The 27,332-nt window shown below is 42.4% G+C and overlaps 1 protein-coding gene across 3 annotated transcripts in view; it reads left to right on the top strand.

Annotated features, from left to right (window-relative positions):
- Positions 1 to 27,332, top strand: part of SFMBT1 (Scm like with four mbt domains 1) — a 268,417-nt gene that overhangs the window by 141,746 nt on the left and 99,339 nt on the right. For all 3 annotated transcript variants that reach the window (XM_077452272.1, XM_077452270.1, XM_077452273.1), the window contains 5 exons: positions 5,481 to 5,569; positions 13,321 to 13,561; positions 14,010 to 14,104; positions 15,790 to 15,891; positions 16,880 to 17,033. In XM_077452272.1, coding sequence (XP_077308398.1) covers positions 5,481 to 5,569; positions 13,321 to 13,561; positions 14,010 to 14,104; positions 15,790 to 15,891; positions 16,880 to 17,033 — 681 coding nt within the window. The remainder of the gene's footprint in view (positions 1 to 5,480; positions 5,570 to 13,320; positions 13,562 to 14,009; positions 14,105 to 15,789; positions 15,892 to 16,879; positions 17,034 to 27,332) is intronic.

Genomic DNA, 27,332 nt, shown 5'->3' with positions numbered 1-27,332 from the left:
CTGAGTTTTGGTGGGTTTAGATTGGTATGTTGGGTCTTTAAGGTTTCCGAATTTATAAAGTGAATTTTTGCATTCCATCCCATCAAGGTATTGTGCTTGTCTATCATGTATTTGAGCTGTTAAGTCCCTAATTTTCAGTAAGCAGCATATTTTCGTGAGCCACTCCTTGACTGTAGGAGATACCATTATTCACAGTCAAAGTGAAAGTGATAGTAACAAAGTTTTGGACAAACTATAACACGCTTGAGCAGATGCAGCAACAGTTTGTATTTAAAAAAGAAGATTTGAAGATAGGTGGGGAAGCTTGCATCCAATCAAGTGCTAACATTTTTCTAGCTAAAAATAGGGTTTCTCTTAACGGCATTCTAGAATATCTGGGCCACATTTCCTCATCTAGTAATCCATGTAAACTAACCTCTGGTGTAAACGGAACTGGTTTTGAGAGCAATGAGGAAAGCAGGTCTATTACTTGGTTGAGCATACCTTAACCACTTGCTTACTGGGCACTTAAACCCCCCTCAGTCCCAGAGCAATTTTCAGCTTTCAGCGCTGATGCACTTTGAATGACAATTGCGTGGTCATACAACACTGTACCCAAATGAAAATTTTATCATTTTTTTCCCACAAATAGAGCTTTCTTTTGGTGGTATTTAATTACAGCTCGGAGTTTTATTTTTTGCTAAACAAAAAAAAAAAAATGCAAAAAAAAAAAAATCATGTTTTAAAAGTTTGTTATAAAATTTTGCAAACGGGTCATTTTTCTCCTTCATTGAAGTGCGCTGATGAGGCAGCACTGATGGGCTGCATTGGTGGGCACTGATAGGCTGCATTGGTGGGCACTGATAGGCTGCATTGGTGGGCACTGATAGGCATAGTTAAGGCGGTACAAATAGGCACAGATAAGGCGGCACAAATAGGCACAGATAAGGCAGCACAGATAAGGCGGCACTGATGGGCAAAGATGGGCACATAAGATGGCACGGATGGGTGGCACGGATGGGTGGCACAGATGGGCACTGATAGGTACCACTGATAGATGGGACTGATGGGCACTGATAGGTGGCTCTGATAGGTGGCACTGCTGGGCACTGATGGGCGGCACTGCTGGGCACTGGTAGATGACACTGATGGGCACGGATATGTGGCACGGGTGCAGCACCTTTGTTAAGGCAGATTTTGGGCACTGCTGGGTGGCACTGTGGGCACTGCTGGGTGGCACTGCTGGGTGGCACTGTGGGCACTGCTGGGTGGCACTATGGGCACTGCTGGGTGGCACTGACGGGGGGCACTTACTTTTTTTATTGTTGCACTGGCAGGGGCAGGTGGACACTGACAGGGTTGCAGGTGGGCACTAGCAGTGCTGGCTTTGATCGGGACTGATGTCCCGATCACGGCCACCGGCGATCGGCTTTTTTTTTTCTCCTCGCGCTGACAGCGTGAGGAGGAATAATAGCCGATTACCGGCTCCGTTATACCACATGATCAGCTGTCAATGGCTGACGGCTGATCACGTGATAAGGGGTCGGGATCGACCCCTTGCACGGATCGGTGATCAGGCGAGTCTCGTAGACTCGCCGATCACAGAGCGCGCCGCGCGCGCCCCTCAGGGGGCGCACAGGCCGCTCGTGCACGGGACTACGTCAATAGATGTAGTCCCGGAAAAGGAGATCCGCGCTGTAGCCGTCAATTTACTATAGCGCGGATCTCAAGTGGTTAAACAGAATTAAAGTGTTACTAAACTCGCAACAGTAAAATCAGTCTGTATATGCAGCATAGCATGCTTGGTATACTCACTGTGGAACGTAAGGGGTTAATCCTTCATTGTGTATCCTGAATGCACGGATTCTCCCCCTCCTGCATGGTCTGGGCAAGGCCAGCTAACACAGGCAGGGTAGCCAACTTGCACATGCTCAGTTGCGTCTCTAATGCTGAGAAAAACATTTCTCAGCGCTAGCCAGGTCACTTGATACTCTCAGCACTGAAGAAACTGCATTTTTTTTATGTAACCCTGATATACAGATCATCCAAAAAGGCCTATAGTGGCAGTATTTTAGTGTAAAACTTTTAAAGCTTTCGTGGATAGCAAACAATTGGGTATTAGTAAGGTAGGTCTGCACAAACAGATGGCCACTGCCCTCACCTATAACTGGCCATTGGAGCAAGGAGCACGTGGAAAGAACACATGGAAAACAAAACCTAAGAATTTACCAGCTGAACATACTGACCAGCCTGCTAACCAACTTATTATTAGAATTATCCTATCTAACAGTATGTGTTGATAACAGACGTTTAGTCTGCACACATTTTCAAATATATGCGTAAAATACAGAGCCCTTTCAAGGCACCCTTATATCTGTAGTCCTAACTCTAAACTTTGAGAGCTTCCACGGTGGAAAAACATGCATTATAATGGATAGCTTAAGGGCAGGTGAGCCTGGAGGGAGCCCATCTCTCCCTAAAGGCACAGGGGGCGCACTGGACACTCAGCACATAGCACTATGGCAGCAAAGGTGTCCAGTGTGTCCTCTCGCCATTATTTCAACAGTATACGCAGATGGCCATTGCCTTCACCTATAACTGGGCTTTTCAGCAAGGAACACATGGAAAGGGCAATGCATACAAAAATCAAGAAATTCCCGGCTCAGCTTACCGACCAGCCTGTTAACCAACCAAATTAGTCTAACCATATGTGTTAAAAACAGGGGTTTAGATTAGATGGCCAGCATGCGCTCATGGTTGAGCACACCTTAAACAGAAGCTTCGGTGCATTGGTTTTGCACAGAGCGACCCCCAATCCTGCTCTTCTGGGGTTCCCCTGCTGACTCTCCTGGCCCCTTCCCTCATGCCACATGGATCTCACCAAAATTGGCAGAAGTACAGTATGTTGCTTTTAAGTAGCAATGACTTTGTAGCCTGGAGTCCTATCACCAGCAGGTACACAAATGTTTCAGGTAAAAAAAAAGATGGCGGCACTTGCAGATAATAAAAACCGCTCCTTTTTTATTATGCAATAGAACAGCCTTTGGAGCGGTGCTCATCCCATTTGCCTTTCTGAAGACTGCTGTTTTAGTTGCCCTGCCAAATAATCTAGGTATAAGTTGGGTAGAGCCATGTATGCTTCAACTTTGGGCCACTGCAAAGTGGAAAGTTTTTACAGCTTCTGTTGGTCCAGTTGAATGAGGTAGTCATGAGTCTAGTGATTTGAAAAATGCCTTGGATGACCACTTGCATATGAGACAATACATGGAAACATTTTGACAAAAGTCAATCAGATACATCCTACCCACCAAAGATAGGGGGAGTTTACTCCAAAGTGCAACTTTGACTTGCATGAGTGGTTCTACATTAGCACCTATATTATCAGAGGCTTTTCAAATAACGATTGTTCCAAAATATCTAAAAGAATTCAGTCTTAAGAGGGCAGGCCACTGGATTAACGTGGCATGGAGTAGGGGTTTAATGATCTTAACGCAGATTTTTGCCACTTAATTTTCAAAACTCAATACGAACCAAAAACTTTAATAATCTGCATTGCTGTATTCAAGGTGATCGGCATAGAACCCTATGACATCAGTCCATGCCCCTATTGTAACACCCTCAAAGGAGGAGTGTGACGAACCATCTGGCACCCCACTTGGGTACTTCCACCAAACAGTGCCTTCTGCCCTTCAAACCCTTCCAGCAGACCGAGAGCTAATACCACACTTTACCCCAAGCATCGTACACAGATAAGATGTTAAGGTAAAAAAACAAAGGAATAACTCTTTAAAACTCAGACACATTTTCTAACCCCCCCCCCCCCCAGGAGATATTAGCATGACCGTGCAAACTTGAAACTGCAATCCAAATAACAGCTAACAGTGATCGAATTAACAGTAAGCTAATCAAAAGCCAGGCACCCAGACAATGCTTTGATTAGTCAGGCAGCCCACTCCAGACTGCCCCGCAACAAGCCCACAGCTCTGGATATACACTCTGGATATACAGAGTACATTACACATGCTGTCTTCAGGATTTTGGCTTTCACTTCTGTAATATGTCCACTACAAAAGTCATCATAAGAAAAAACTCATACAATGTTCCAGCAGTCTGAAAAAGTGGACTTCATTTATCTTTTATAGATTTCTTAAGGTATATTGTTGAAAAATATTTTTGTCCCAAGTGGATGAGCTTCTTCAACCCAGTCTGAGTCATGAGGGCCACTACATTTCCTCTGACCATTAACCTGTACAAGATTCATATTACACCTTTCCATCCACTCCAGAAGGGAAGTTTGTCTTTATTCAGAGAATTATTCCAAGCCTCGCTCTCAGCATTCATCACATTGTTGATCTGCTCTCTCCATGGGATCAGAAACTGAACTGAGCTCTTATCCATGCTCTGACCAGGAGACAAGGACAAAATTCTCAGTCTACTCCATGGGCCCATACATGGTCCCCTCCAAAAGCCCTTGTCCCCTTGAGTTTGTTACTTGAAGGATTGCCTAAAACTCATGGCTTTGATCTCAATGGCTATTGCAAACAAAAGGGGTGAAAGCGGACACCCTTGATGAGTACCCCTATACCGAGACAAAGATGGTGATAGTAAACTATTCACTAGTATATTTGAAGTAAGGCATGCATATAGAGTTGAGACCCATTTTCTAAATTTGACATCAATGCCAAAATAATGCAGGGAGGCTTGCAGGAATGGGCGTTTAAGAGTCAAAGGCCTTGGTGATATCAAGAGAAGCCAATGTACTTGATCTTGGGACGAATTCACTCTGCATATATTAATATCAAGAGAAGCCAATGTACTGGATCCTGGGACAAATTCACTCTGCATATATTAGTTGACATAGATTTTACCTGGCAAAAAAACTGTTTGATCGCCATTTATTATGAAAAGAATGATAGAATTTTGTCTCGTGGCAAGGAAAATCCTCAGTGTTTTGTAATCTACGCTTCAGAGTAAAACTGGATGATGAGATGCACAGTCCAGGGGGTCTTGATCAGGTTTTGGGATGAGGATCACAGTGGCAGCACACACACACTGTAGATTATGGCAGTACTCTTAGACAAAAGGCCTCTGAGTACACTTATACTGGGGCTATGATGTCTAAGTATCTGCTATACACCTCTAAAGGGAGGCCATCAGTTGATTTTCTAGAGGCCTGAGATGAAATGGTGGATCTCTCATCTTCCGTTATATCAGTGTCAAGTAGGGTGGACTGTTCTGATGTGAAGGACAGGAACATCAGCGTGTCATTTTATGTACAACATGTTATTCATATAAATGTGGAGAAAATATAAAAAGGTCATTCCAACTACATTTTCATAAAAGTGATATTCTGATCATTGATTAACAATATTTTTTCAGTATTAGTTAATTGATGAGCTACAAGCAGCTCACACAGAACATTAGATCTTTCAACATCTTGGCTGTGTACAAGATACAATTCTAATTCTATTAATCCATTTTTATCTTACCTGCCATTCCAGTTGTAAGAGACAAGCTTCCGAACTGGGAGGAATTTCTTGTTCAGACGTTAAATGGGGCTTGCAGTGCTCCTGCTCACCTGCTAGAGGGAGTAAGTATACCCTTTATGTCTTATCTTTTCTGTAGAATGTAAGCCAGCTTAGTTCATTTACATTTGATCCACAATCTATTGCATTTTCTTCCTTTTTTACCTGCTAAAATGAATTGAGACCGCAGATGATATACTTGGAGTTTATAAATCTGAAGAGTCTGAAAAAAATGGACAGATCGTTGGCTAGCTCTGCAAATTCTTAATTATGACATGGGCTTAATATCCGTGCATAAAAGTTTTGATCTTCTATTGTTGGTATTATGGACATTATATATCCAAACCTGAAGCAAGCATGCAGCAAGTGAAAGGCAGGGGAAAAAAAAACTAAAAAAAAAAACTGTCTAGTTGCTGCTAGTCATTAAAATTACACAAAACATCACCACGACAATACATCATTTTGGTACATCTAAAGTCATTTGTGCAGATTGTAATATGTGCGACTGCCTTAAGAGAGTGACCACTTTTCCTCTGTTTTTATCATACCCATGTAGCCTACTGCTGGCCGTATACACACAACCGTTTTCAAACCTTTTGAGTCTTTTAAACCAAATCATAAAAATGACTGAATAGAATAAGGCAAGAGAAGGTTAAAACTGAAGAAGGTTGCCATATGTACAGTGTCAGGTCACCTTGAGACCAGGTGACAGATGCAAACCGTAGGGATCAAGAGTGCACCGCAAGGTTGTGGACCCTACGGCTGACTGCTGCGGACGGGGGTCAAGGTGATAGGAAGGGCCGCCAGAACACCAAGATGGATCCCACCGGGGTTAGAGCGTAAGATTCCCGGGGGCGCGAAGAGTAATTCCTTATGAACTGCCTATAATAATTTGTGAAGCCAAGAAAGCGCTGTGTGGCCTTGAGGCTAGCGGGAAGGGGCCAGTTGGTAATGGCTGAGGCCTTTCCGGGATCCATGCGAAGACCCGCACTAGAAACAAAACATCCCAGAAACAGGACCTCGGAACATTCAAAGGAACATTTTTCCATCTTGGCATAGAGATTGTTCTCTCTAAGGCGCTGAAGTACGGTGCGTACATGGTTTCTGTGAGCAGGCAGATTTTCGGAACAGATGAGAATATCATCCAGATAGATGACAACAAACTGGTACAGTAGGTCCCTGAATATTTCATTGACGAAGTTCTGGAACACAGCTGGAGCATTACACAAACCAAAAGGCATAACCAGGTATTTGTAATGCTCGTCCCTAGTGTTAAACGCAGTCTTCCATTCGTCACCTTCCCGTATTCGAATGAGATTGTATGCACCTCTGAGATCCAACTTAGTGAAAATGGAAGCCCCCTTCAACCTGTCGAATAGCTCAGATATTGGTGGTAAGGGGTATCGGTTTTTAATAGTCACTGCGTTTAAACCTCTATAGTCGATGCAGGGTCTGAGGGTACCATCCTTTTTGGCAACGAAAAAGAACCCTGCTCATGCAGGCGATGAGGATTTCCGGATGAAACCTCTCTCCAGATTCTCGGCGACATACTCAGACATGGCCTGGGTCTCTGGAATGGACAGAGGGTAGGTACAACCCCTGGGCAGGGTTGCTCCAGGGACAAGGTCAATAGCACAGTCAAAAGATCTATGGGGAGGAAGCACCTCAGCAGACTTCTTACAGAACACATCACGGAAATCGCTGTATGCCGCAGGAAGATCAGACGATATGGATGTGGTAGCAATGGGAAGTTTCCCCTTGGGGCTCCCCTTGAGAAGACAGGACGAGAAACACGAAGGACCCCAAGCCAGGATCTGCCCAGAGACCCAGTCCACATGTGGCGAGTGGAGCTGTAGCCAAGGAAGGCTCAATACAATGGGGGTAGAGGCCTTGGGAAGGATGAGGAAGGAGATCCACTCCTGGTGGAGTATCCCTACCGACATCCTAATAGGTAGCGTCTGGAAACGGATAGGACCCCCTGGGAGCACAGTGCCATCAATTGCCGAGACTACCAGTGGCGTAGTGAGGGGAGAAAGGGTAAGCTTCATAGAAGAAGCAGTTCTCCAGTCCATAAAATTTCCGGCAGCTCCGGAGTCCAGATATGCTAGGACCGATTGGGGAGAAGTGCCTACATGGAGGAACACCGGAAGAAGACGACGAGAAGGTGATGTTTCTGGGTCCAATACTCCACCTTCCAAATGTATTACCCGAGCGTTTCCCTGACGATGCGAGCAGCAGTCACGAAAATGACCCTTGCCACCACAATAAAGATACAAGCCTAGAGTTCTGTATCTAGCACGTTCTTCGGGGGTTAGTCTGGTCCGGCCCAGCTGCATGGGTTCCTCAACAGACAGAGGATGCTCCACAGGGCGACGGGAAATAAGTTCAGACTGACTAGGACCTAGGGGGTGCTGGCGTCTTTTTTTTTTTTTTTTCCGAAGGACCTCTCCTGGAAACGAATGTCAATATGATTGCATAAGGAAATTACATCGTCCAGACCGGCGGGGATAGCTCTTCCTGCTAATTCGTCCTTCACTCAGTCAGAGAGGCCATGTAAAAAGGTTGCAACCAGGGCCTCATTGTTCCAGCTCAATTCAGCTGTGAGGATACGGAACTGAAGTGCATATTGTCCCACAGAACAAGATTCTTGACGAAGGCGTAAAAGGGCACTAGCCGCAGAAGAAACCCGAGCTGGCTCCTCGAAGATATTACGAAAGAGCTTCAAGAAGTTGGACAGGCTGGAAACCACCGGATCATTTTTCTCCCACAGGGGAGCAGCCCAGGCTAAAGCTTCACCAGAGAGGAGGGAAATGATATAGGCTACCTTTGCCCGATCACACAAAGTTTTGAGGCTGGAGCTCAAAATGAATGGTGCATTGGCTGAGGAAGCCCCTGCAGGCCTTGGAGTCCCCAGAGAAACGGGACGGAGCTGGCAGTAATAATGCATGCGTGGATGCGACTGGTGTGATAGGTACAGTTGCTGACTGTACTTGAGGCTGCAGGTTCGGGGTTCCCAAGGAAGCCTGTAGCTGCTCAAAGCGGGAAGCCAGATCTTGAAGGAATCGCATCACCTGAGTCTGATTAGATTCCTGGGTCTCGAGTCTCCGCACTATGCCCTGCAAGGGATCGACTGCAGCCGGGTCCATGGCTGATTAAACTGTCGGGTCACCTTGAGACCAGGTGACAGATGCACACCGTAGGGATCAGGAGTGCACCGCAGGGTTGAGGACCCTACGGCTGACTGCTGCGGATGGGGGTCAAGGTGATGGGAAGGCAGGGCCGCCAGAACACCAAGATGGATCCCACCGGGGTTAGAGCGTAAGATTCCCTGGGGCACGGAGTCTAAGAGCCAGCAGGTGTTCACCAGAGCCTCTAGTGGTGAGGATGGACTTGGCTGCAACTGGCTCCAGGTTGCGACCCCCAGGGTCCCCCAGCTCACACCCACAGTAGGCAACAGGAGGATAGGGATGGTGAGGGACAAAGCCAAGGTCGGGGCCACAAGCAGACAGGAATAGTCAGGGACACGCCAAAAGGTCAGGATCACAGGCAAACAGGGATAGTCAAGGACACGCCAAAGTCGGTAATGGAAAACAACAGAAGAGCACACGGCAGGTAACAGGAAGCTAACACACAAAGGTTGATCAGCAGGGCTGGCCTGCAGTACACAGGTTAATATAGAGTTCTCTGATAGGAGCTAGGGTGGAGCCATGCCAGAGAATGGATTATAAAAGCAGTCAGGTGAGGGTCGGCTGGTCTCTAGAAATGAACACATGGAGACAGGTAAGCAGACGAACTCTATTGCATAACCATGACATACAGCCAGTTTAGTAACTGTAAATAAGATTGTATAATGATGTTTTAACTTGTGGCTAAATTTACTTATTTCAGTGAATGAAAAATTCTCAATTAACAAAAAAAAAAATCTTATTTTCTATGCACCACCAATGGTTATGGTCAATGTGTCCATTCTGCACACATACAGTATCTCACAAAATTGAGTACACCCCTCTAATTTTTTTAAAATATTTTATTCTATCTTTTCATATGACAACATTGAAGAAATTACACTTTGCTACAGTGTAAAGTAGTGAGTGTACGGCTTGTATAACCGTGTAAATTTCATGTCCCCTCGAAATAACTCAACACACAGCCATTAAAGTCTAAACCGCTGGTAACAAAAGCGAGCACACCCCTAAGTGAAAATGTCGAAATATTTTTTGTGGCCACCATTATTGTCCAGCACTGCCTTAACCCTCTTGGGTATGGAGTTCACCAGAGCTTCACAGGTTGCCACTGGAGTCCTCTACCACTCCTCCATGACGACATCATGGAGCTGGTGGATGTTAGAGACCTTGCACTCTTCCACCTTCCATTTGAGGATGCCCCACAGATGCTCAATAGGGTTTAGGCCTGGAGACATGCTTGGCCAGTCCATCTTTACCCTCAGCGTCTTTAGCAAGGCAGTGGTGTCTTGGTGGTGTGTTTGGGGTTGTTATCATGTTGGAATATTTCCCTGAGGCCCAGTCTCCGAAGGGACGGGATCATGCTTTGCTTCAGTATGTCACAGTACATGTTGTCATTCTCAATGAACTGTAGCTCCCCAGTGCCGGCATCACTCATGCAGCACCCAACTATGACACCCCCACCACCATGCTTCACTGTAGGCAAGGCACATTTGTCTTTGTACCCCTCACCTGGTTGCCACCACACATGCTTGACACCATCTGAACCAAATAAGTTTATCTTTGGTCTCATCAGACCACAGGACATGGTTCCAGTAATCCATGTCCTTAGTCTGCTTGTCTTCAGCAAACTCTCTTTGCAGGCTTTCTTGTGCATTATCTTTAGAAGAGGCTTCCTTCTGCCATGACAGCCATGCAGACCAATTTGGTGCAGTGTGTGGCGTATGGTCTTAGCACCGACAGGGTGACCCCCCCCCCCCCACCTCTCCAACCTCTTTAGCAATGCTCGCAGCACTCATACATCTATTTGCCAAAGACAACCTCTGCATATGATGCTGAGCACGTGCACTCAACTTCTTTGATCAACCATGGCAAGGCCTGTTCTGAGTGGAACCTGTCCTGTTAAACCGCTGTATGGTTTTGGCCACCGTGGTGCAGCTCGGGTTCAGGGTCTTGGCAATCTTCTTATAGCCTAGGCCATCTCAGATCCTCAGAGTTCTTTGCCATGAGGTGCCATATTGAACTTCCAGTGACCAGTATATGAGAGTGAGAGCTATAACACCAAATTTAACACACCTGCTCCCCATTCACACCCAAGACCTTGTGACACTAACAAGTCACATGACACCGGGGAGGGAAAATGACTAATTGGGCCCAATTTGGACTTTTTCACTTAGGGGTGTACTCACTTTTGTTGCCAGCAGTTTAGACATTAATGGCTGCGTGTTGAGTTATTTTGAGGGGACAGCAAATTTACACTGTTATACAAGCTGTATACTCACTATTTTACATTGTAGCAAAGTGTAATTTCTTCAGTGTTGTCACATGAAAAGATAGAATAAAATATTTACAAAAATCTCAGGGATGTACTCACTTTTTTGAGATACTGTACCTCCTAGCCCAAAGCTTGGGGTTTTTGCAGATACCATAATATTAAGTAGTAAGCAGGTCAACACTTGAAAGATGCAGAAAAAAGTTTACTTAAAAAATCATATAATAAGAAACTATATTTTAGGGCTTAAGCAAGCAACTATTTATAAAACACATACATTGCAATGCAACTGCTGATAGCACTTGGTAAGTATGTAGAGACTTCACCTTCTTTTTATTACATAAAACTAGAGCTGAGATGTAATACTGTATAGTTTTACATGTATAAAATACATGTTTTCTCCACCTGTATTAATATCATTACCTACCCCTTGTAGTTAAAAGCAATCATCTGGTCAAAAGCTTTCAAACAAAGCAGCATTACTGTAATAGCGTCTTGTTCATTTAAATGCACAAAGTAAACAACGAAGACCATTTTCAATAACAAAAATTGGTAAAAATATTTTTTAATAAGCTCCTGCTTGGCTCTTGTAGCATTTTTACCATATAATCTGAGAACTGATTTTATAATATGCTCCATAAGGTACACATGGATGGTTGTAGCTTCTGCCTTTTCGTCTGTTAGAGTGTTTGTGATCCTCAGACATAAATTATGAAAACAGCACATCTTTCTATACTGTGTACTTGTCTCTCTCCAAAGCTCCTAATGTAATTTCTCTCTGCTGCCTGGTTCCTCTGTAATCAGCTTGAGTTTGACACCAAGAGTTAAAATGATGATGGGGAAGTAACTACAGCACTCGGCCTGCGTTTGTTCTCCTTTGTGAATGGTGGTGTGTTCCTTCCCTCCAGTCAGGGCTCAGAGCTGTCGGCTCTGAGAAGACCTCAGATCCCCCACCCCACCATTCCTAGTTCTGTTTTCATAAACAATCTACAAAAGAAATGGCTGCAGATGCACAGCTACAACTTGTATAGGAGGATTTGCTTCATCTCTATGTATCACCTAATGCTAGTCACTTCACTGGGTACATACGAGAAGTTATCACCACTTTTAAATAGTAAATTAGAAGTATTATATCACATCTGTTCAATAAGTAAAAAAAACTAAAAAAAACCCTTATGCTTTCTCTAAAAAAAAACCTTGTGAGTTGATAACTTCCTGTGTTCTCTGCCAGTGCTGACTGTTATCAGTTCGTTTTCTCTGCTCTCTAAGGACTACAGAACCCCTGCCTTTTATGCCATTGAGAAGGGGTGGGGGTGTTTTGTGTGTGTTTTTAATAAAGCTGATTCTCCATAGCTACAATATGGTGAGTGATTATTGTCACCCTAGAACAGAAAGTATGTTACGGGCAGGAAAAGCAGTAAGTAAAGAGAAACCTAATGAAGCTGCCATATTAGCCCCCCCCCCCCTTACACAGAGGTGCTTACTCTCACAATGCTTTTGGTCTTTGTGTAGATAACTTGTTCAGAACTGCCTGCGCAGTAACTTCCAATAAAGTTTTTACTAGGTCTTTACTCAAATGGGTACGCCTATTTAAGTCTATGGAAAGTTACTATACAAATATGGGCAGCATCGACCAAATTTATTTTTAGAGGCTATCAACATTGCCGGAGGCTGTCACCATAGAAATGAGGTAAGTAAATGCGTAGTGGTTAATATAGAATAGTTTGGGGGGCTTGGGATTTTTTTGGTCTAAAGTGAACTTGTTCTTTAAGTAGTTTTGTAGCCTCATTTCAACACTCATTTCAACTGCCTAGGTTAGGGTGCTTTCACACTGGGGCGGGAGCGGCGTCGGCGGTAAAGTGCCGCTATTTTTAGCGGCGCTTTACCGTCTTTTTAGCGGCGGTCTGCGGGCGCTAGCGGGGAGGTTTTAACCCCCGCTAGCGGCCAAAAAAGGGTTAAACCCGCCCGCAAAGCGCCGCTGCAGCGGCGCTTTGCCGGCGGTATTGCCGTGGTGTCCCATTGATTTCAATGGGTAGGAGCGGTTTAGGAGCGGTGAATACACCACTCCTTCACCGCTCCAAAGATGCGGCTAGCAGGACTTTTTTCACCGTCCTGCCAGCGCATCGCTCCAGTGTGAAAGCCCTCCGGCTTTCACACTGGAGTGAAAGGGGCCGGTTTTTTTCAGGCGCTACACAGGCGCTATTTTTAGCGCTGTAACGCCTGAATACCGCCCCAGTGTGAAAGCAGCCTTAGGCATTTTTCATAGTGGTTTATTTTGTATAGTACTATTTGTTTTATTATTGGTAGTAATATTATGAGTATGCTTGTAAATGTTTTTTTTTTTGTTTCTGATTATTTAAAGCCACACAGAGGTAAAGATCCACTAGACCTGTTTGGACCAGGTTACTTGCTGGAGCTTCAACATTCCCAGGGGTCATTGGGTGCATGGCCAGTCAGAGTGCTGGACAACATAGGTGGGAGACTTCAGCTTCAGTATGAGGGGGCTCTTGACTGGCCAAGTCTACAGTACTACTACCTACATCCTTCCCTGCATCAAATGGGGTGGGCTGCTCAGAATGGCTACGAGATCAAGCCTCCCCAAGGTAATGGCTATTATTGTTTCTCCTTTGACCAATCCTAATTATGCTAATTTTATAGTTGGAGTTTGATGGTTTGTCACCACCTTACTTCTTATGCCTCTTGGAACTTCAGCAGTGAGACCCCACAACATAATTTCCTAATTTGTTTCCAACCATCTTAAAGTCACACTCCTGCTGAAGCATAGATTTTCCTGTTCCTGCTCCTGCAGGAACTACTGTCAATACAAAAGGGTTGAACCTTTTAATTGCTGTGGCAGGTGTTCTAATCTGGGAATGTAGACATATGGGCCACTTTAAGTTCTTTAAATATATATAAGAAGCCCTTAGGCGGTGTAACCCATAACCATCTTGACAAATACTGTTCTATAATTTTTTTGTGGAATGACCTTGTTATTTGAGATAATAAATGTACACATGGTATAAAGGGAGTATCATCTGTTCTATCTTGCAGAAATATTGCACCTAAAAACTGAAGAAGAGTGGAGAGAAATATTGACCAAGTGCAGTGACGACACTGGAGATTTTGTATTTGCAGACTTCTTCCAGGTAAGCATGTTAGCAAAAGGCTATAAACGTTAAACGTCTTTCCTCATTTGACGAGTTACAAAGAAAACATGATCTCCCTCGTTCTACCTTTTACCGGTATCTTCAGTTAAGGCATGCACTTCAGGCGCAGTTTGGGATAAATTCTACTACATTTTCTAACTACCCACTAATAGGGGTGTTAAGGTCACAGGGCCCTAGAGATCTCATCTCTGAGGTTTATACCCATTTTTTACCTGTCACTATCAACAAAACTCAGTTAAGGGTACATTCTAAATGGCAACAGCTCATTCTCGATTTATCAGATGAAGAGTAGGAAGAAGCTTGCTCGTCATGCCTCCATGTGTCTCCATCTATTAACAAGTTAATACAACTCTATATGATACATCAAACATATCTCACCTCGGTGAGGATACATGTTATGCACCGTGTACCCACTCCTAACTGTACTAGATGTAATTACACGAGAGCTGATTTTTCTCCTATTATGTGGGTATGCCCTGTCATAGCTAGGTATTGGAAGCAGTTGACCGATATTCTCTCCTCTATTCTATCAATGTCTGTACCTTGCACCCCGAAAAAATGTCTTCTGGGAATTTTGGATGAGGAGCAGTGGCAGAGGTATGATTGAGCTATGCTGAGTGACATTGTGTTTGGCTCAAAAAGCTATTGCAATTAAATGGATCCAAATTAACCCCCCCCCTTTGGTTAGTAAGTGAATAACAGATGGTGAATCAAATACTGCCATATGAGAGAGGAAATAATTTTATGAACATGAGGATTCCCCAAGAAGTGCAATAAAATTTGGGATGCATGGTGCTCTTCCTCCCTCACCATAAGTAGTGATTAGTGACATACAACTTATGACTGACCCTTGACTTAGGGCAGCGGTATAGCTAAATGTTTTGGCCCAGGATCTCATTTGTTGGTTTTGACATCTTTGTGTACCCAGGAGGGTATCCAGTATTTACCTTTTCTTTCTTTTTTGGAATTCTGAGTAACGTTTTGTACATGTCTTTGCTGACCTGTTTCATGTTTGTAAAACCACATTTTATACTTTTATTTTTTATTTTTTTTGTACATTAGAGTTAATTAGATGTTTGCCTTTCATTTAAAAAAGTAAGAGAGTTGAAGCTTATAATCCACTTGGTTCCCTCATATATGTGCATTTTAATAAATATCCGGTAGTGTTAGGCTAGTGTGCCAGCCAATCCCAGCAGTGAAAATCTGCCTGCCTTGCATAAAAAAAAAGCACAGAGACCTATTAATGACATTACTGAGTCTAAAATGGCACTTTTGTGCTGGAGAATGCATATGTATAGATTGCAGGAAGGGGTAAATTAAGTATCTTTAATTACTACATATAATCTGAAGATTTTTTTGTAGCACTGTTTTTGTCTACAGCCCGATTTAAGAGTTTAAATACCAATGATGATGGCGGTACACTTACACTGGAGCCTGGGGATAAAAGTATGTCATTTCCTAATGTCTTGGTATGGAATGTTGGAGAAAAGAAGCTATTCATATTCTCTGCATTCTGTCCTATTGCTGTTGTGATACTTAACAGTTTGACTGTGTCAATGTACTTATCCCCTGTAAATAAAACAGATGTGTCCTCATAAATGGTGGGGTTGAATTCCTTGGTTGAATTATGATGAAGTGAAACATACATTTGCTATATTCCACAGGAGCAACCTGAGATACAGAATCACTCATTCACATCTGGCATGAAACTTGAGGCAATAAATCCAAAAGACCCTTCTTGTATTGTACCTGCAACAGTCACTAAGGTAACACAAATCTTGTTTTTCCTTCATTAAAGATGGTCTCTGGTTCTAACTTTTTATGTGGAGAATAAAGGACTGTTTATGGGCAAACAGTCAAACATATGGTAAATACATATAAAAATTGTGATCCCCTCCTCTTCAGTTCTTTATTCAAACTCATAACCCAAACACACTTGCCACAGGTTTCCAACGATTTAAAAAAAGAGCAACCTCAGACAATGATTTTGGGTTGAGGAGATCTCCCAACTTCAGAAATGATGGCACATTGAATATAAGATATACTGTATTTATCGGCGTATAACACACACTTTTTCCCCCCTTAAAATCGGGAAAATCGTGGGTGCGAGTTATACGCTGATCCTCCACTATTTTAAAGCCTCTGAGTGGCTTTCAGCTGCCTTCGGCCCTTCTCGGCAGCTTTTGACCGCCTTCAGCCCTTCTCTGTGGCTTTTGGCCCTTCTCGGCTGCCTTCGGCCGTTCTCGCCGAGAAGGGCCGAAAGTTACCGAGAAGGGCCGAAGGCAGCCGAAAGCTGACGAGAAGGGCCGAAGGCGGCCGAGAACTACCGAGTGCCGCCAAGATACACAGGACATCTCATTTTTAAAAATAAAACCAGAAAATAAAACTGACAAGGCTGAAAATTGCGCTGACAAGGGGACAATGATGAACAAGGCTGCAATGATGGACAGGCTGCATGACAAAGCTGGATATGACACCGACAAGGGTGCAATGATGGACAAAGCTGCAAATGACACTGACAAGGCTGCAGATGGACTCTGATAAGGCTGCATTGATGGGCATTTAAATGTAAGTATTTTTTCCTTAAACTTCCCTCCTAAACTTGGGGTGAGTGTTATACGCCGGCGCGTGTTATACGCCGATAAATACAGTATATGTTTTGCTTGGACCAGAGTTCCTCTTCAACAGTCTTGTATCCCGATGTTTATTCCCAGATTCTGTAGAATTGTTTAATCCAAATCCACTGCCTTGCAGGTCTTTAATAAGCAGTATTTCCTTGTTGAACTGGATGATCTTCGGTCTGAGGCCTCTACTAGCCACCAGTCTATGATCTGCCATAAGAGCTGCCCAGGAATTCTTCCTGTCCGTTGGAGTCAGAAGATGGGCCTGTCTGTCAACCCTCCTTTAGGTATGTGTATGGAGTTTAGTGCTATTTCTTTATAGATAGCAGCCATGTTAGGTATGATTTGGAAACATGTACATTCAGTGACCATGTTATCATATGTGATAATATTGTTTGAGAAACTTCTTTAACATGCCTTAAATACTATTACCGGTTGATTAATAAGAACCATTAGGCCCAACCTGTACCCTTTCGGAACATAAAAATTGACGCCTGACTCCATACACTTTGTCTGTCATAACTGATGAAGATTTGACACAAAGATTGGCAAGTGTCTCAAGACAGATAGTTTTGTGGAACTATCACCATAGCAACTTATATGGTTGCTTTTAGGTTGCCATAAAATTATTTATAATTGGAGTATTTACAGACAAATTTAAAATTCAATGGATCTCTCAAGTGGCTTGTGGGCTTTTTATGTTGACGTGTATGAAATCTTTCTTGTAGACGAAGGTGAGTATGAAGGTTATTTCTACTGATGGTGGATAATACAAGGGCAGGGGCTCAGGTTTCTCTGTAATATCATTGTACCTCTACAGGGCAGCTTCAAATAAATTAATGGTGAACTGTGGGACAAATGTAAAAATAATGCAGATAGGGGCATGTACACAGCAGTTTAACTTGTTCTTTGAGCTCTCGTAATCCCATGGTTTTAGACAGGAATGGTAATGTGGTGGTATGCAATTTATAGCATTATATATAGGACACTGAGACAATTGGGTTATAATGCCACCTATAGAAGGAGTACCGGCGGGGGGACCTGTGAAGGGGAGGATTGAAGATGCTTTGTGCAAAATCATTGCACGGAGCAGGTAAGTAAACTTGTTTGTTTTCATTTAAAAAAAAAAAAAAAAAAGCTCTACAATCACTTTAACCATTTTATCTATCCATTTTTTACTTATTCTTAAGATTACATTTCTTTATCGTAAATCACATGACACAGAGCAGCCATAACTAACTTGGTTATACGCCACCTATAGGTGAATGGACACTGGCAAACCAAACAAAGATAGGAAGTCCCACCACCATCAGTATTGGAGGATGTTAGCCTTACATCTGCTGTGTTTTAAATCTCCTGAAAGACCAGAGGCAATTGGCCAGTCTGAGCCATTATGGTTGTCAGGCATTGTAGCAACAGCTAATGCTTTTGCCTCAACCTACGTTACAAAGGACGACTTGGCATCAGCTTTAACTGGGCTGGAGGAGAAAATAACAGGTTTGATTGCTTCAGTTTCACAAGGAGGAAAGAAACTAGATCCCCTTCACCTGAGGCCCCACCTGCATTGGAACAGGATTGTGTGGAGGTAGTGACATTGAATGACTGGGAGGGCCGTAAGGCCACAGATTCCACTTCTGAGAAGTAAGTTCTGAAGAACCATTTTCAGCCCCTCAATCCCAGAGACTGCTGATCCAGTCCCTCATAGAGATGGTCCGATCAGGATTCAAATTACCACCTGTGAAGGTCCCTGAAGTTTCCTTTTCTTCTTTAGCATCTCTGCTGCCTCTATAGAGTTCACAGGCTTTTCCCTTGCATCCATTACTAGAGCAAATCACGTATGCTGATTGGGATCACCCGGATAAGCTGTTTATTCCTCCTAAGAGGTTTACACTTTTGTACCCTATGGAGGAAAAATTAAAAAATAAAAATGGCGCATGCCATCTGTGGAGGCAGCCATTTATTCTGTGATTTAAGAGTCTCACCTATCCTGTAGATAATGTCCTGGTGTTTAAGGATTCAGCAGATAAGAAATTGGAGTCTTTATTTAAAAACGTAATTTGCTATATCTGGGTCTGCTGTACAACCGGCTTAGCAGCTATAGGTATCTGTCAGTCTTTAAAGGACCAAGTGAAGTGGGTAACTAAGACTGTTCCCGATTAAGGAGTACCTGTTGAGGATTTGGCAGAATTACCTCGGGCCTTATGTTTCGCGGTGGATGCCCTTAAAGATTCCATACAACAGATGTCTCGGTTGGCCCCGCTATCAATACATATGCTGAGGATTCTTTGGTTAAAGAGCTGGGCTGCGTAGTCACCCTGCAAAAAATTACTAGCTGGTTTTCCCTTTCACAGTGAATGGCTATTTGTAGAGGACCTGGATAAATATATCCAGAAGATTTCAGAGTGCACATCTACCGGCCAAGAAGTGCAAACGACCCTCTTTCAAGGGGCCTAGTGCTTCAGTACCTAGCACTTCTAAATTCATTTAGTATCAACGGCCTCAGCTGTCCCGGTTCTAGGGGAAAGCCTCAAGGCAAGGGGCAGAAAAAGCCCTGGGCCCAGAGACCCCTAAGGTCAGTCCTAAGCCTTCCTTATGAAGGGGCGCCCCCACTCAGGCGGGTGGGGGGAGGCTATTAAGGTTCGCAAAAGCCTGGGAAAAAGTGATCCGAGACCAGTGGGTTATTTACACCGTATCTCAGGGGTACAAAATAGAATTCCGGGGGCTTCCGCCACTCGGTTCCTAAGGTCCAACATCCCAATAGACCTGATAAAGAAGAGATCTTTTCTTCAGGCAATAGATCAGCTAAAGTTGCAAGGAGTAATTTCAGAGGTTCCAATCGTGGAAAGATTCAAGGGTTTTTACTCAAATCTTTTCATAATACCAAAGCCAAATGGAGATGTAAGGCCTATTCTGCATCTCAAGGCTCTGAATCAATTTCTGGTCATTCATTCTTTCAAAATGGAATCAATTTGTCGGTGGTAGCCTTCTTACACATGTGCCAATCTGAAGGTCCCATCAAAGGTTTCTTTGATTCGCAGTGGGCGACCAACATTTTTCAGTGCCCTTTGGGTTAGCCATGGCACCTCGAGTATTCACAAAGATATTGGTTCCGGTATTAACAGTTCTAAGATCGCAGGGAAGATGGTTACGGGGTACCTGGACGATCTAGTATTGATAGATCAAACTGTTCCAGACCTGAGTCAGAATGTAGCTCGGGCGGTTCAATTCTTGAAACATCTAGGTTGGGTTCTGAATTGGTCAAAATCAGCCCTACAGCTGGTTCAACGCCTAGAATATCTGGGGCTAATACTACACATAGTGAAGGCAAAGGTATTCTTACCACTTGAGAAGGTCAGGGTCATGAAAAATCTCATCCAGGTCATAAAGAGTAAAAGAGATCCTTCCATTCGCCTGTGTATGAGGCTATTAGGGAAGATGGTGTCCTCATTCGAAGCAGTCCCTTATGCACCGTTTCACTCCAGACCACTTCCGAGCAACATTCTATCTGTCTGGAACAAGACGGTCCAGTCTCTGGACTGGTACATGGTTCTTCAGCTAAGAGTGCGTCAGAGTCACAGTTGGTTCATTGCATGTATAAAAGGAATTTTATTCTTGCATTATTGGCCTTTGCTATGCAACATAATTTCTTCTGGTTTGGGGATTCTTTTTATTTACAAAATCTGGGAGTTGCTATGGGGGCTAAGTTTGTCCATAGTTTATTTATATAGTTTACTCTTAGCCCTTGTACACATGGTCGGACATTCCGACGGAAAATGTCCGATCAGACCGCATTGTCCGATAATCCGACCGTTTGTGGGCTTCATTGGACTTTTTCATCTGACTTTTTCCGTCGGAATGTCTGACCAACAAAGTTTTGAGAGCTGGATATAAAAATTTTCCGACAACATGATCCGATCGGACTTTGTCCGATCGTTTGTAGAGAATTCCAATCGGACAAAGTGCCACGCATGCTCAGATCAAATTCCTAGACTAAAGCTATTGGCTACTAGCCTGGACCTAGTCCCGTCGTAACTAAATACGTTACGAATGATCGGATTTTCCGACAACTTTGTCCGACCGTGTGTATGCAACACCAGTTTCGGACAAAATCCGACTGATTTTGTTGTCGTTATGTCCGACCGTGTGTACAAGGGCTTACTGTGCTGAAGATACATCGATGACGTCCTCCTCCTATGCTAACATGACATACCAATGACAGAGGTATTAAATTAGAGTAAACTGTTAGTAAGGAGCAAATATAATTTCTTGATTTAAAGACAACCATTTAATTACCACTACTCATTTTAAGGAAACGGACCATAATGGGTTTATCCCAGTTGACAGTTGTCATCATGCTTCCTGGTTAAGAGCAGCCCCCAAACGTCAGTTCATTCTCCTGAGAAGGAATTGCTCTTTGGAAAGCAATTTTTATTTTTTTGCTCCAGGCCCAGCAACTAAAATCTAGGCACAAAAAGGCTACAATGGCTACAAAGGCTACAATGAGATCAATCTGGCATCCACCATTAGAGAAGTTGCTAAAATGGATACGGGTAGCTTATTAATGAACAACAATCGCAGGGATCAGGGGAATGAGTAATTTTGAAGTTCATTTATTGCCTCTTATTCTACTCATACTCATTTTGCTATAAAAAAGATTGTTCAAAAATACCGGCCAATCCTTAAAAATGATAATGTACTGGGACCTGTGCTCCTGGAAAAACCTTGTGTCATCTTTAGAAGAGTTCCATCCTTAAGACATAGAATTGCTCATAATGTCATAGACCGACTGGTGAGACCAGTCTTTTTTTTTCAAGATCTAAAAGGTTTTTTTTTTCCTTGTCATAAATGTAAAATTTGTGCACTAAATTCTTTTAAAGGAAGAAGGTTAGAAAGTTTCTGATCCCAACAAACTGGACACGAATACACCATTAACTCTTTTGTCACACGTTTAACCAAAAATGTAGTTTACATGTTACAATGTAAATGCAGAAAACAATAAGTAGGCCATACCATTAGGGCTTTACAAGTGAGATTGGGGGAACATGTTGGTAACGTTAAAAAGGGCTTTTTGGGTCACAGTGTTGAAACACTATGACCGCTGTCACCCGAGGAATCTTAATAATATCTTGTTTGTCACTATAGAAAAACTGACTCCACATTGGGGAGGCTGTCACATTAGAAGAGAAATCTCCCATATGGAAACACGCTGGATACATTGTCTGAAATCATATGTTCCATTCGGAATGAATATTGAATGGGACATGAACTGTTTCATTAATAATGCTTAGTATTTCGTTTATAGACACATATTTTATTTCAATATTTTCTTCCAACATAGATGACAGTTTTTTTTACATTTATTTTTTCTTTTCTCCTTTTCCTTTTTTTTGCTATATGCCTGTTTTAGTCTTTAGAAGGATTTTTTGTACATTGTTTGCATCCCGTTATGGGTCCCATCTATCAATTTATAGTTTGGCATGCTATCTTCACATGATTACAATTTTTCCATGTAATTTGGTATGCTATTATGGTGTTTGACCACGAGATGCCATTAATGGGATTTGATTACCTCTGATCATGTAACGATCTCATGTTTAAAATATTTCCTTTTTACATGTTTAAAGTTTTAATACAATTGTTATTGTTCAGTTTTTTTATTGCTTCCTGAAATATGTTCGGTCATTTGGACATTTTTTCCTTTTTATTCTATCTAATGTTTCTTTTCACTCCTTTCTATTCTCCCTCTGGGTGGTTATATGCGGGGAGGAGTGAAAACCTTCGCCCTTTCTGTACTTAGGTTCTGTGTATGTATAGAACGGGGATGAGTGATTACTTCCTCCCTTCTTGCATTCACGTCCTGTGTACTTACTGAGCAGGGATAAATGGTAACTTGTGTCCTTTTTGCATTCATGTCCTGTGTGTGTATATATATATATATATATATATATATATATATATATATATATATATATATATATATATATATATATATATACATATATATATACATATATATATATATATATATATATATATATATATATATATACATAGCATACAATCAGAATACAATACAAGCAGTATACTTAGCAGGTCCTCGTGGCTGTCCTCATGGTGGAGTTAGAGGAAGCTCTCTTCAATCATTCTCTTTTTGATAAACACACCTCAGCCACACCACATCCCATTGCCCACCCCCCTTTGCCTGTGGACGAATCAGTGTCTCTGGGATGTCTCCTCCCCCAGGCAAATTATCTCTGACCGTCCTGCCATAATTGGCCTCTGGGGGTAGTGTTTGCCCATGAATTGCAACTGCTCCGACTGGGGTTATCTCTTGTGATTCGATTTCCGACACCCTTAACACTCATTAGGCCCACCTTTTGTCCTCACAGACAGACCGGAGCCATCATTGTCATAAATCTATTTGAAGCTTCGTGCACACCAGGTGGGCTGAAGAGAATTCCTTTTGCTATGCAGATTCTGTTTGGTGCCACATTCCTCTATACCTCTATGTATGGGACTGCAAAAGTCAATATGGCTGAGCTTGGTTGTACAAACAGATGTGTAGAAACTTTAGATATATAACATTAATTCATGTTCAATTCCAACAATGCTCCCATGTGAGTGTACTTTGCCTTTTTAACTAATAAATTGCTCATACAGTATCACGCTATAATCATCTTTTTGTTTTCATGCATATTTATCTGGGAGGGGCTGGGATAAGCGATACACCAGGACTGATCGCACCTCTGTGGATTCATTGGGATACTTCTCCCTACTACGCTTTTGGCTTTTCCATTAGGTTGGAAGCCAATTTGTTCTGGTAAGCTGCCATTCTTTCCTGTCACTAGAGAGGTGGTTACGCTGAGAATTTGGGGAAGCTGGACTTTCTTCCTATGTGCATCCCTTGTTCCTTTTACCTTTTCTCACCCTTTATATGCTGGATTTAAATGGAACACTGGATTTTATCTTCACCATTCCTTTTCTTTTTTTTTTCTCTTTCTATTTCCATTTGCCATTTGTTATTTCTTTTGAATATTTAGTGCACATTTCTTTCCCAATTTTCTACTTTTGGAGATGTATGGTATATCTGCCATTTTATATTTGTTATTTCATTTGAATATTTAGTGCAAATTTCTTTCCCAATTTTTACTTTTGGAGATATGATATTCCAACCTGATCTAACCACTGGCAGATGCTCTCCCAGACTGTCAAAATATTCTGTCCCTCATTGATATTTACTGACGACATCTACAGTATCTTCAGGATGGAGATATATGGTTAAATCTTCATGACTTGTATACTCTGACTGAATGACTCCTCTGAAGAAGTTGAAGTTGTTACCCTGTATACTATTTAGTACATGTTACTGTGCATCACATTATTGCTTATATGAGATAAGAAAATATTTGAAATCGTGCTGAACCATATATTTTTATGGCTTTTGAAAACTTTCTAATAAAAATACATTTAAACAAAAATCTTCTATTCCAAGGACCAGTTTACTATCCTGCTTTAACAACATGGCTGTTGGATTCCCACAATATTAAAAGCTAAGGAGTCTACTTTTCTGCAAGGTCTACCATTGCACATGGAAGGCATAATTTGACTGGTGCAAGCTAAGAAGCTTTCATCCAAGGAAGTAGTCAGTGGGCTGAAAATCTTTTTTAAATCGGGCATGGATCAGCATTTGGCCCTAAGTACCATTAAGGGTCAAATCTTAGTGACTTTGATCTTATTACAGGGACTGTTGGTCTCCTATTCTTAAAAGTTTTGAACCTGTTGTTTCTCATGTAGTCTTTCCTGTACAATCATTTGTGACTCTGTGGAATTAAAATTTTGGTTCTCATGGCATTTCATAAACAACCTTTTTGGAGCTATTGGGGATATCCCCTTTCCACTCTTATTCACAAGGTTGCTTTCCTTGTTGCCATCACCTCTGCGAGGAGTGTGTCGGAGCTGGTGGCCTTGTTCCCATAAAGAACCATTTCTTGTCTTACACTGGGATTGCATGGTGTTGAATTCCAGAGCCTTCTTTCTTCCTAAAGTGGTGTCAGCCTTTCACCTTACCTAGGACTTTGTTCTTCCCTCCCCCCTATCTGGCTACAGTACATTAAAGATTTCCAAAGATTAAAGATTTCTGGATTTAGTTTGTTCTGTGTATGTTTACTTCAAACTGGCTATACATAGATCAAAATTTGTCTGGTTCAGCAGGGACCATATGAATGACAATCCATGTATAGGCAAGGTAGCTAGCTGTACAGCAGTCAATCTGCTGATCGACTTTTGTAGAACCGCCCTGCCGGCAGTACTGATCAGTGTATTCCGATGACAGGGAAGTCCCCTCCACCCCCCCCCCCCATACACCTCAAATGAGTGGAATGAATTGTCTTTGTGCTGCCTAATGCAAGCCATTGCTTGCATTAGAAGGTCCGAATTTGTCAATCCTTAGTGGCTCAGGCAGATCATAATCCAAACACATGGTCTTAACCACTTCAATACAGGGCACTTTCTCCCCCTTCCTTCCCAGCCCAATTTTCAGCTTTCATCGCTCTAGCGCTTTCAGTGACAATTGCGTGGTCATGCTACACTGTACCCAAATGAAATTTTTATCATTTTGTTCGCACAAATAGAGCTTTATTTTGGTGGTATTTATTCACGACTCCGTTTTTTATTTTTTGCGATATAAGCGCAAAAAAAGCGGAAATTTGGAAAAAAATATATTTTCTTTTTTCTATTTTAAAAGAAATCCAATAAAATCAAATTTTGTCAAAAATTTAAGCCAAAATGTATTCTGCTACATGTTTTTGGTAAAAAAAAATTCCGTTAAGTGTATAATAATTGGTTTGTGTGATCACGGACATATGTACGCAAATGATCATGTACATATGTGTGCAGGTGATCACGTACATATGTGTGCACATAATCATTGGGACATGTGATTTTAGTGGGACATATGTGGGAGACATGTTTTTATTATTAGGGACATGTGTTTTTATTATTTGGGGACATGTGTGTTATGGGGACATATGTGGGGACTGTGTTTACACTGTGTGGTGTGTTGTGTGTTTACACTAGACTGATGATCAGTGAGTAAAAAGCTGTAAAAACAGCTCATACTCACTGATCATCAGCCGGCTGCAGCGATCTGCTCTCCTCTCCTCAGCGATGACTTCTGCGTGAGGAGAGGAGGAGCTGATTGCCTAGCAACCGGCTGTTTGTTTACATCACATGATGGGCTGTGATTGGACACGGCCGTCGTGTGATCAGGAGGGCCAATCACAGAGCCCTCCTGCCAATCTGAGATGTGCCGTGTCCGGGTGACACGAGCACATCGGGATCGCGCCGCTGCGTGCGCACGCGATCCCGCTCCTTCTGAAGGACGTTCCTGAACGTCCTTTCAGAAGTAGACGGCTCCCACCCGGCCGTATATATGCATTGGCTGGGTGGGAAGTGGTTAACTATTGGGTTCCGCCATCTCCTGTTAAGGCACACACGACTAGTTTTGTGGAAGAGGGGATGTCCCCCAAAGCGTGTCAGCCTTCCAGACCTGTACAACTGTTCCATGTGATGTAATGTGTTGAGATGATATGCAGGAATTCTAGCATTCTGTTCCTGGATTTGTTTTGATGGGCTTGTACACATGTTGGTTTGTGAGTATATAATACATATTTAACTTATATCAATAAGTTACCCAACGATAATGCACTAGGCTGGTGCAGCCTGTCTTGTTTATTTTTTCCCAGATTTGCAACCTGCTACTTGGTCCTCAGTTCACATGTTCTGTAAGTTCTACCAGGTGGATGTTCAGGCCTCACCTGATGTTCACCCCTGACATAAAAACTTTCAAGCAGCTGCTTCAGCTGTAGGCAATTGTTTTGCTGTTGCCCAACTAGGGCTGAAACAACGAATTGATCGACAACTAATCCATTATGAAATTAATCGATTACTATTTTCATAATTGTTTAATCGGCCAGTAACATCATGAGGTTAAAAAAAATTTTACTTGGCCTTTTATAGTACAAAAAGAGCAAATCACTACTGTAAATATTAATTTCACAGTTCTACAGTAAAAAATTAACCCCTTACAGTAGTGTTTATCTGCTCTTTTTGTACTATAAAGGGCTCATTTTAGTTTTTTTAACCCCTTTATGTTACTAAACGTCTTAGACCTGGTTCACATCTATGTGTTTTTTGGTGCTTTTTGCAGAAAGGCACTACAGTTCATTTACATGGTTTCCTATAGGACATGTTCACATCTATGCTTTTTTCAGCTGCTGCGTATTTGTAAAGGGTCAGGGACTTTTTTGTTTAACGCAAAACAGTGCTTTTTTGGTTCAATATACTTCAATGGAGAAGCTGCAGAAAAGCATGTAATGTGTTTTTGCAGCAATTTGTGTTTTTTAATCTGCCCAACAACAAATTGGCCAAAAAAATTGCAAAAACGCATATTGCAGCAAAATCACGTGCCCAAAAATCTAAACGCACAGCAAAAAGCACTGCAGAAACATATCAAAAGCAAACTGTATAGGTGTGCACCAAGCCTTATGCTGGTCACACGGATCAATTTTCAGACGAGGATATTCAGA

This window comes from Lithobates pipiens, unplaced genomic scaffold, assembly GCF_037356315.1.
Source record: "Lithobates pipiens isolate NorthernLeopardFrog02 unplaced genomic scaffold, aLitPip1_a1.2 Scaffold_23, whole genome shotgun sequence".
Classification (NCBI taxonomy): domain Eukaryota; kingdom Metazoa; phylum Chordata; class Amphibia; order Anura; family Ranidae; genus Lithobates; species Lithobates pipiens.
Note: the sequence above shows the minus strand (reverse complement) of the source record. Positions and strands in the feature narration are given on the sequence as shown.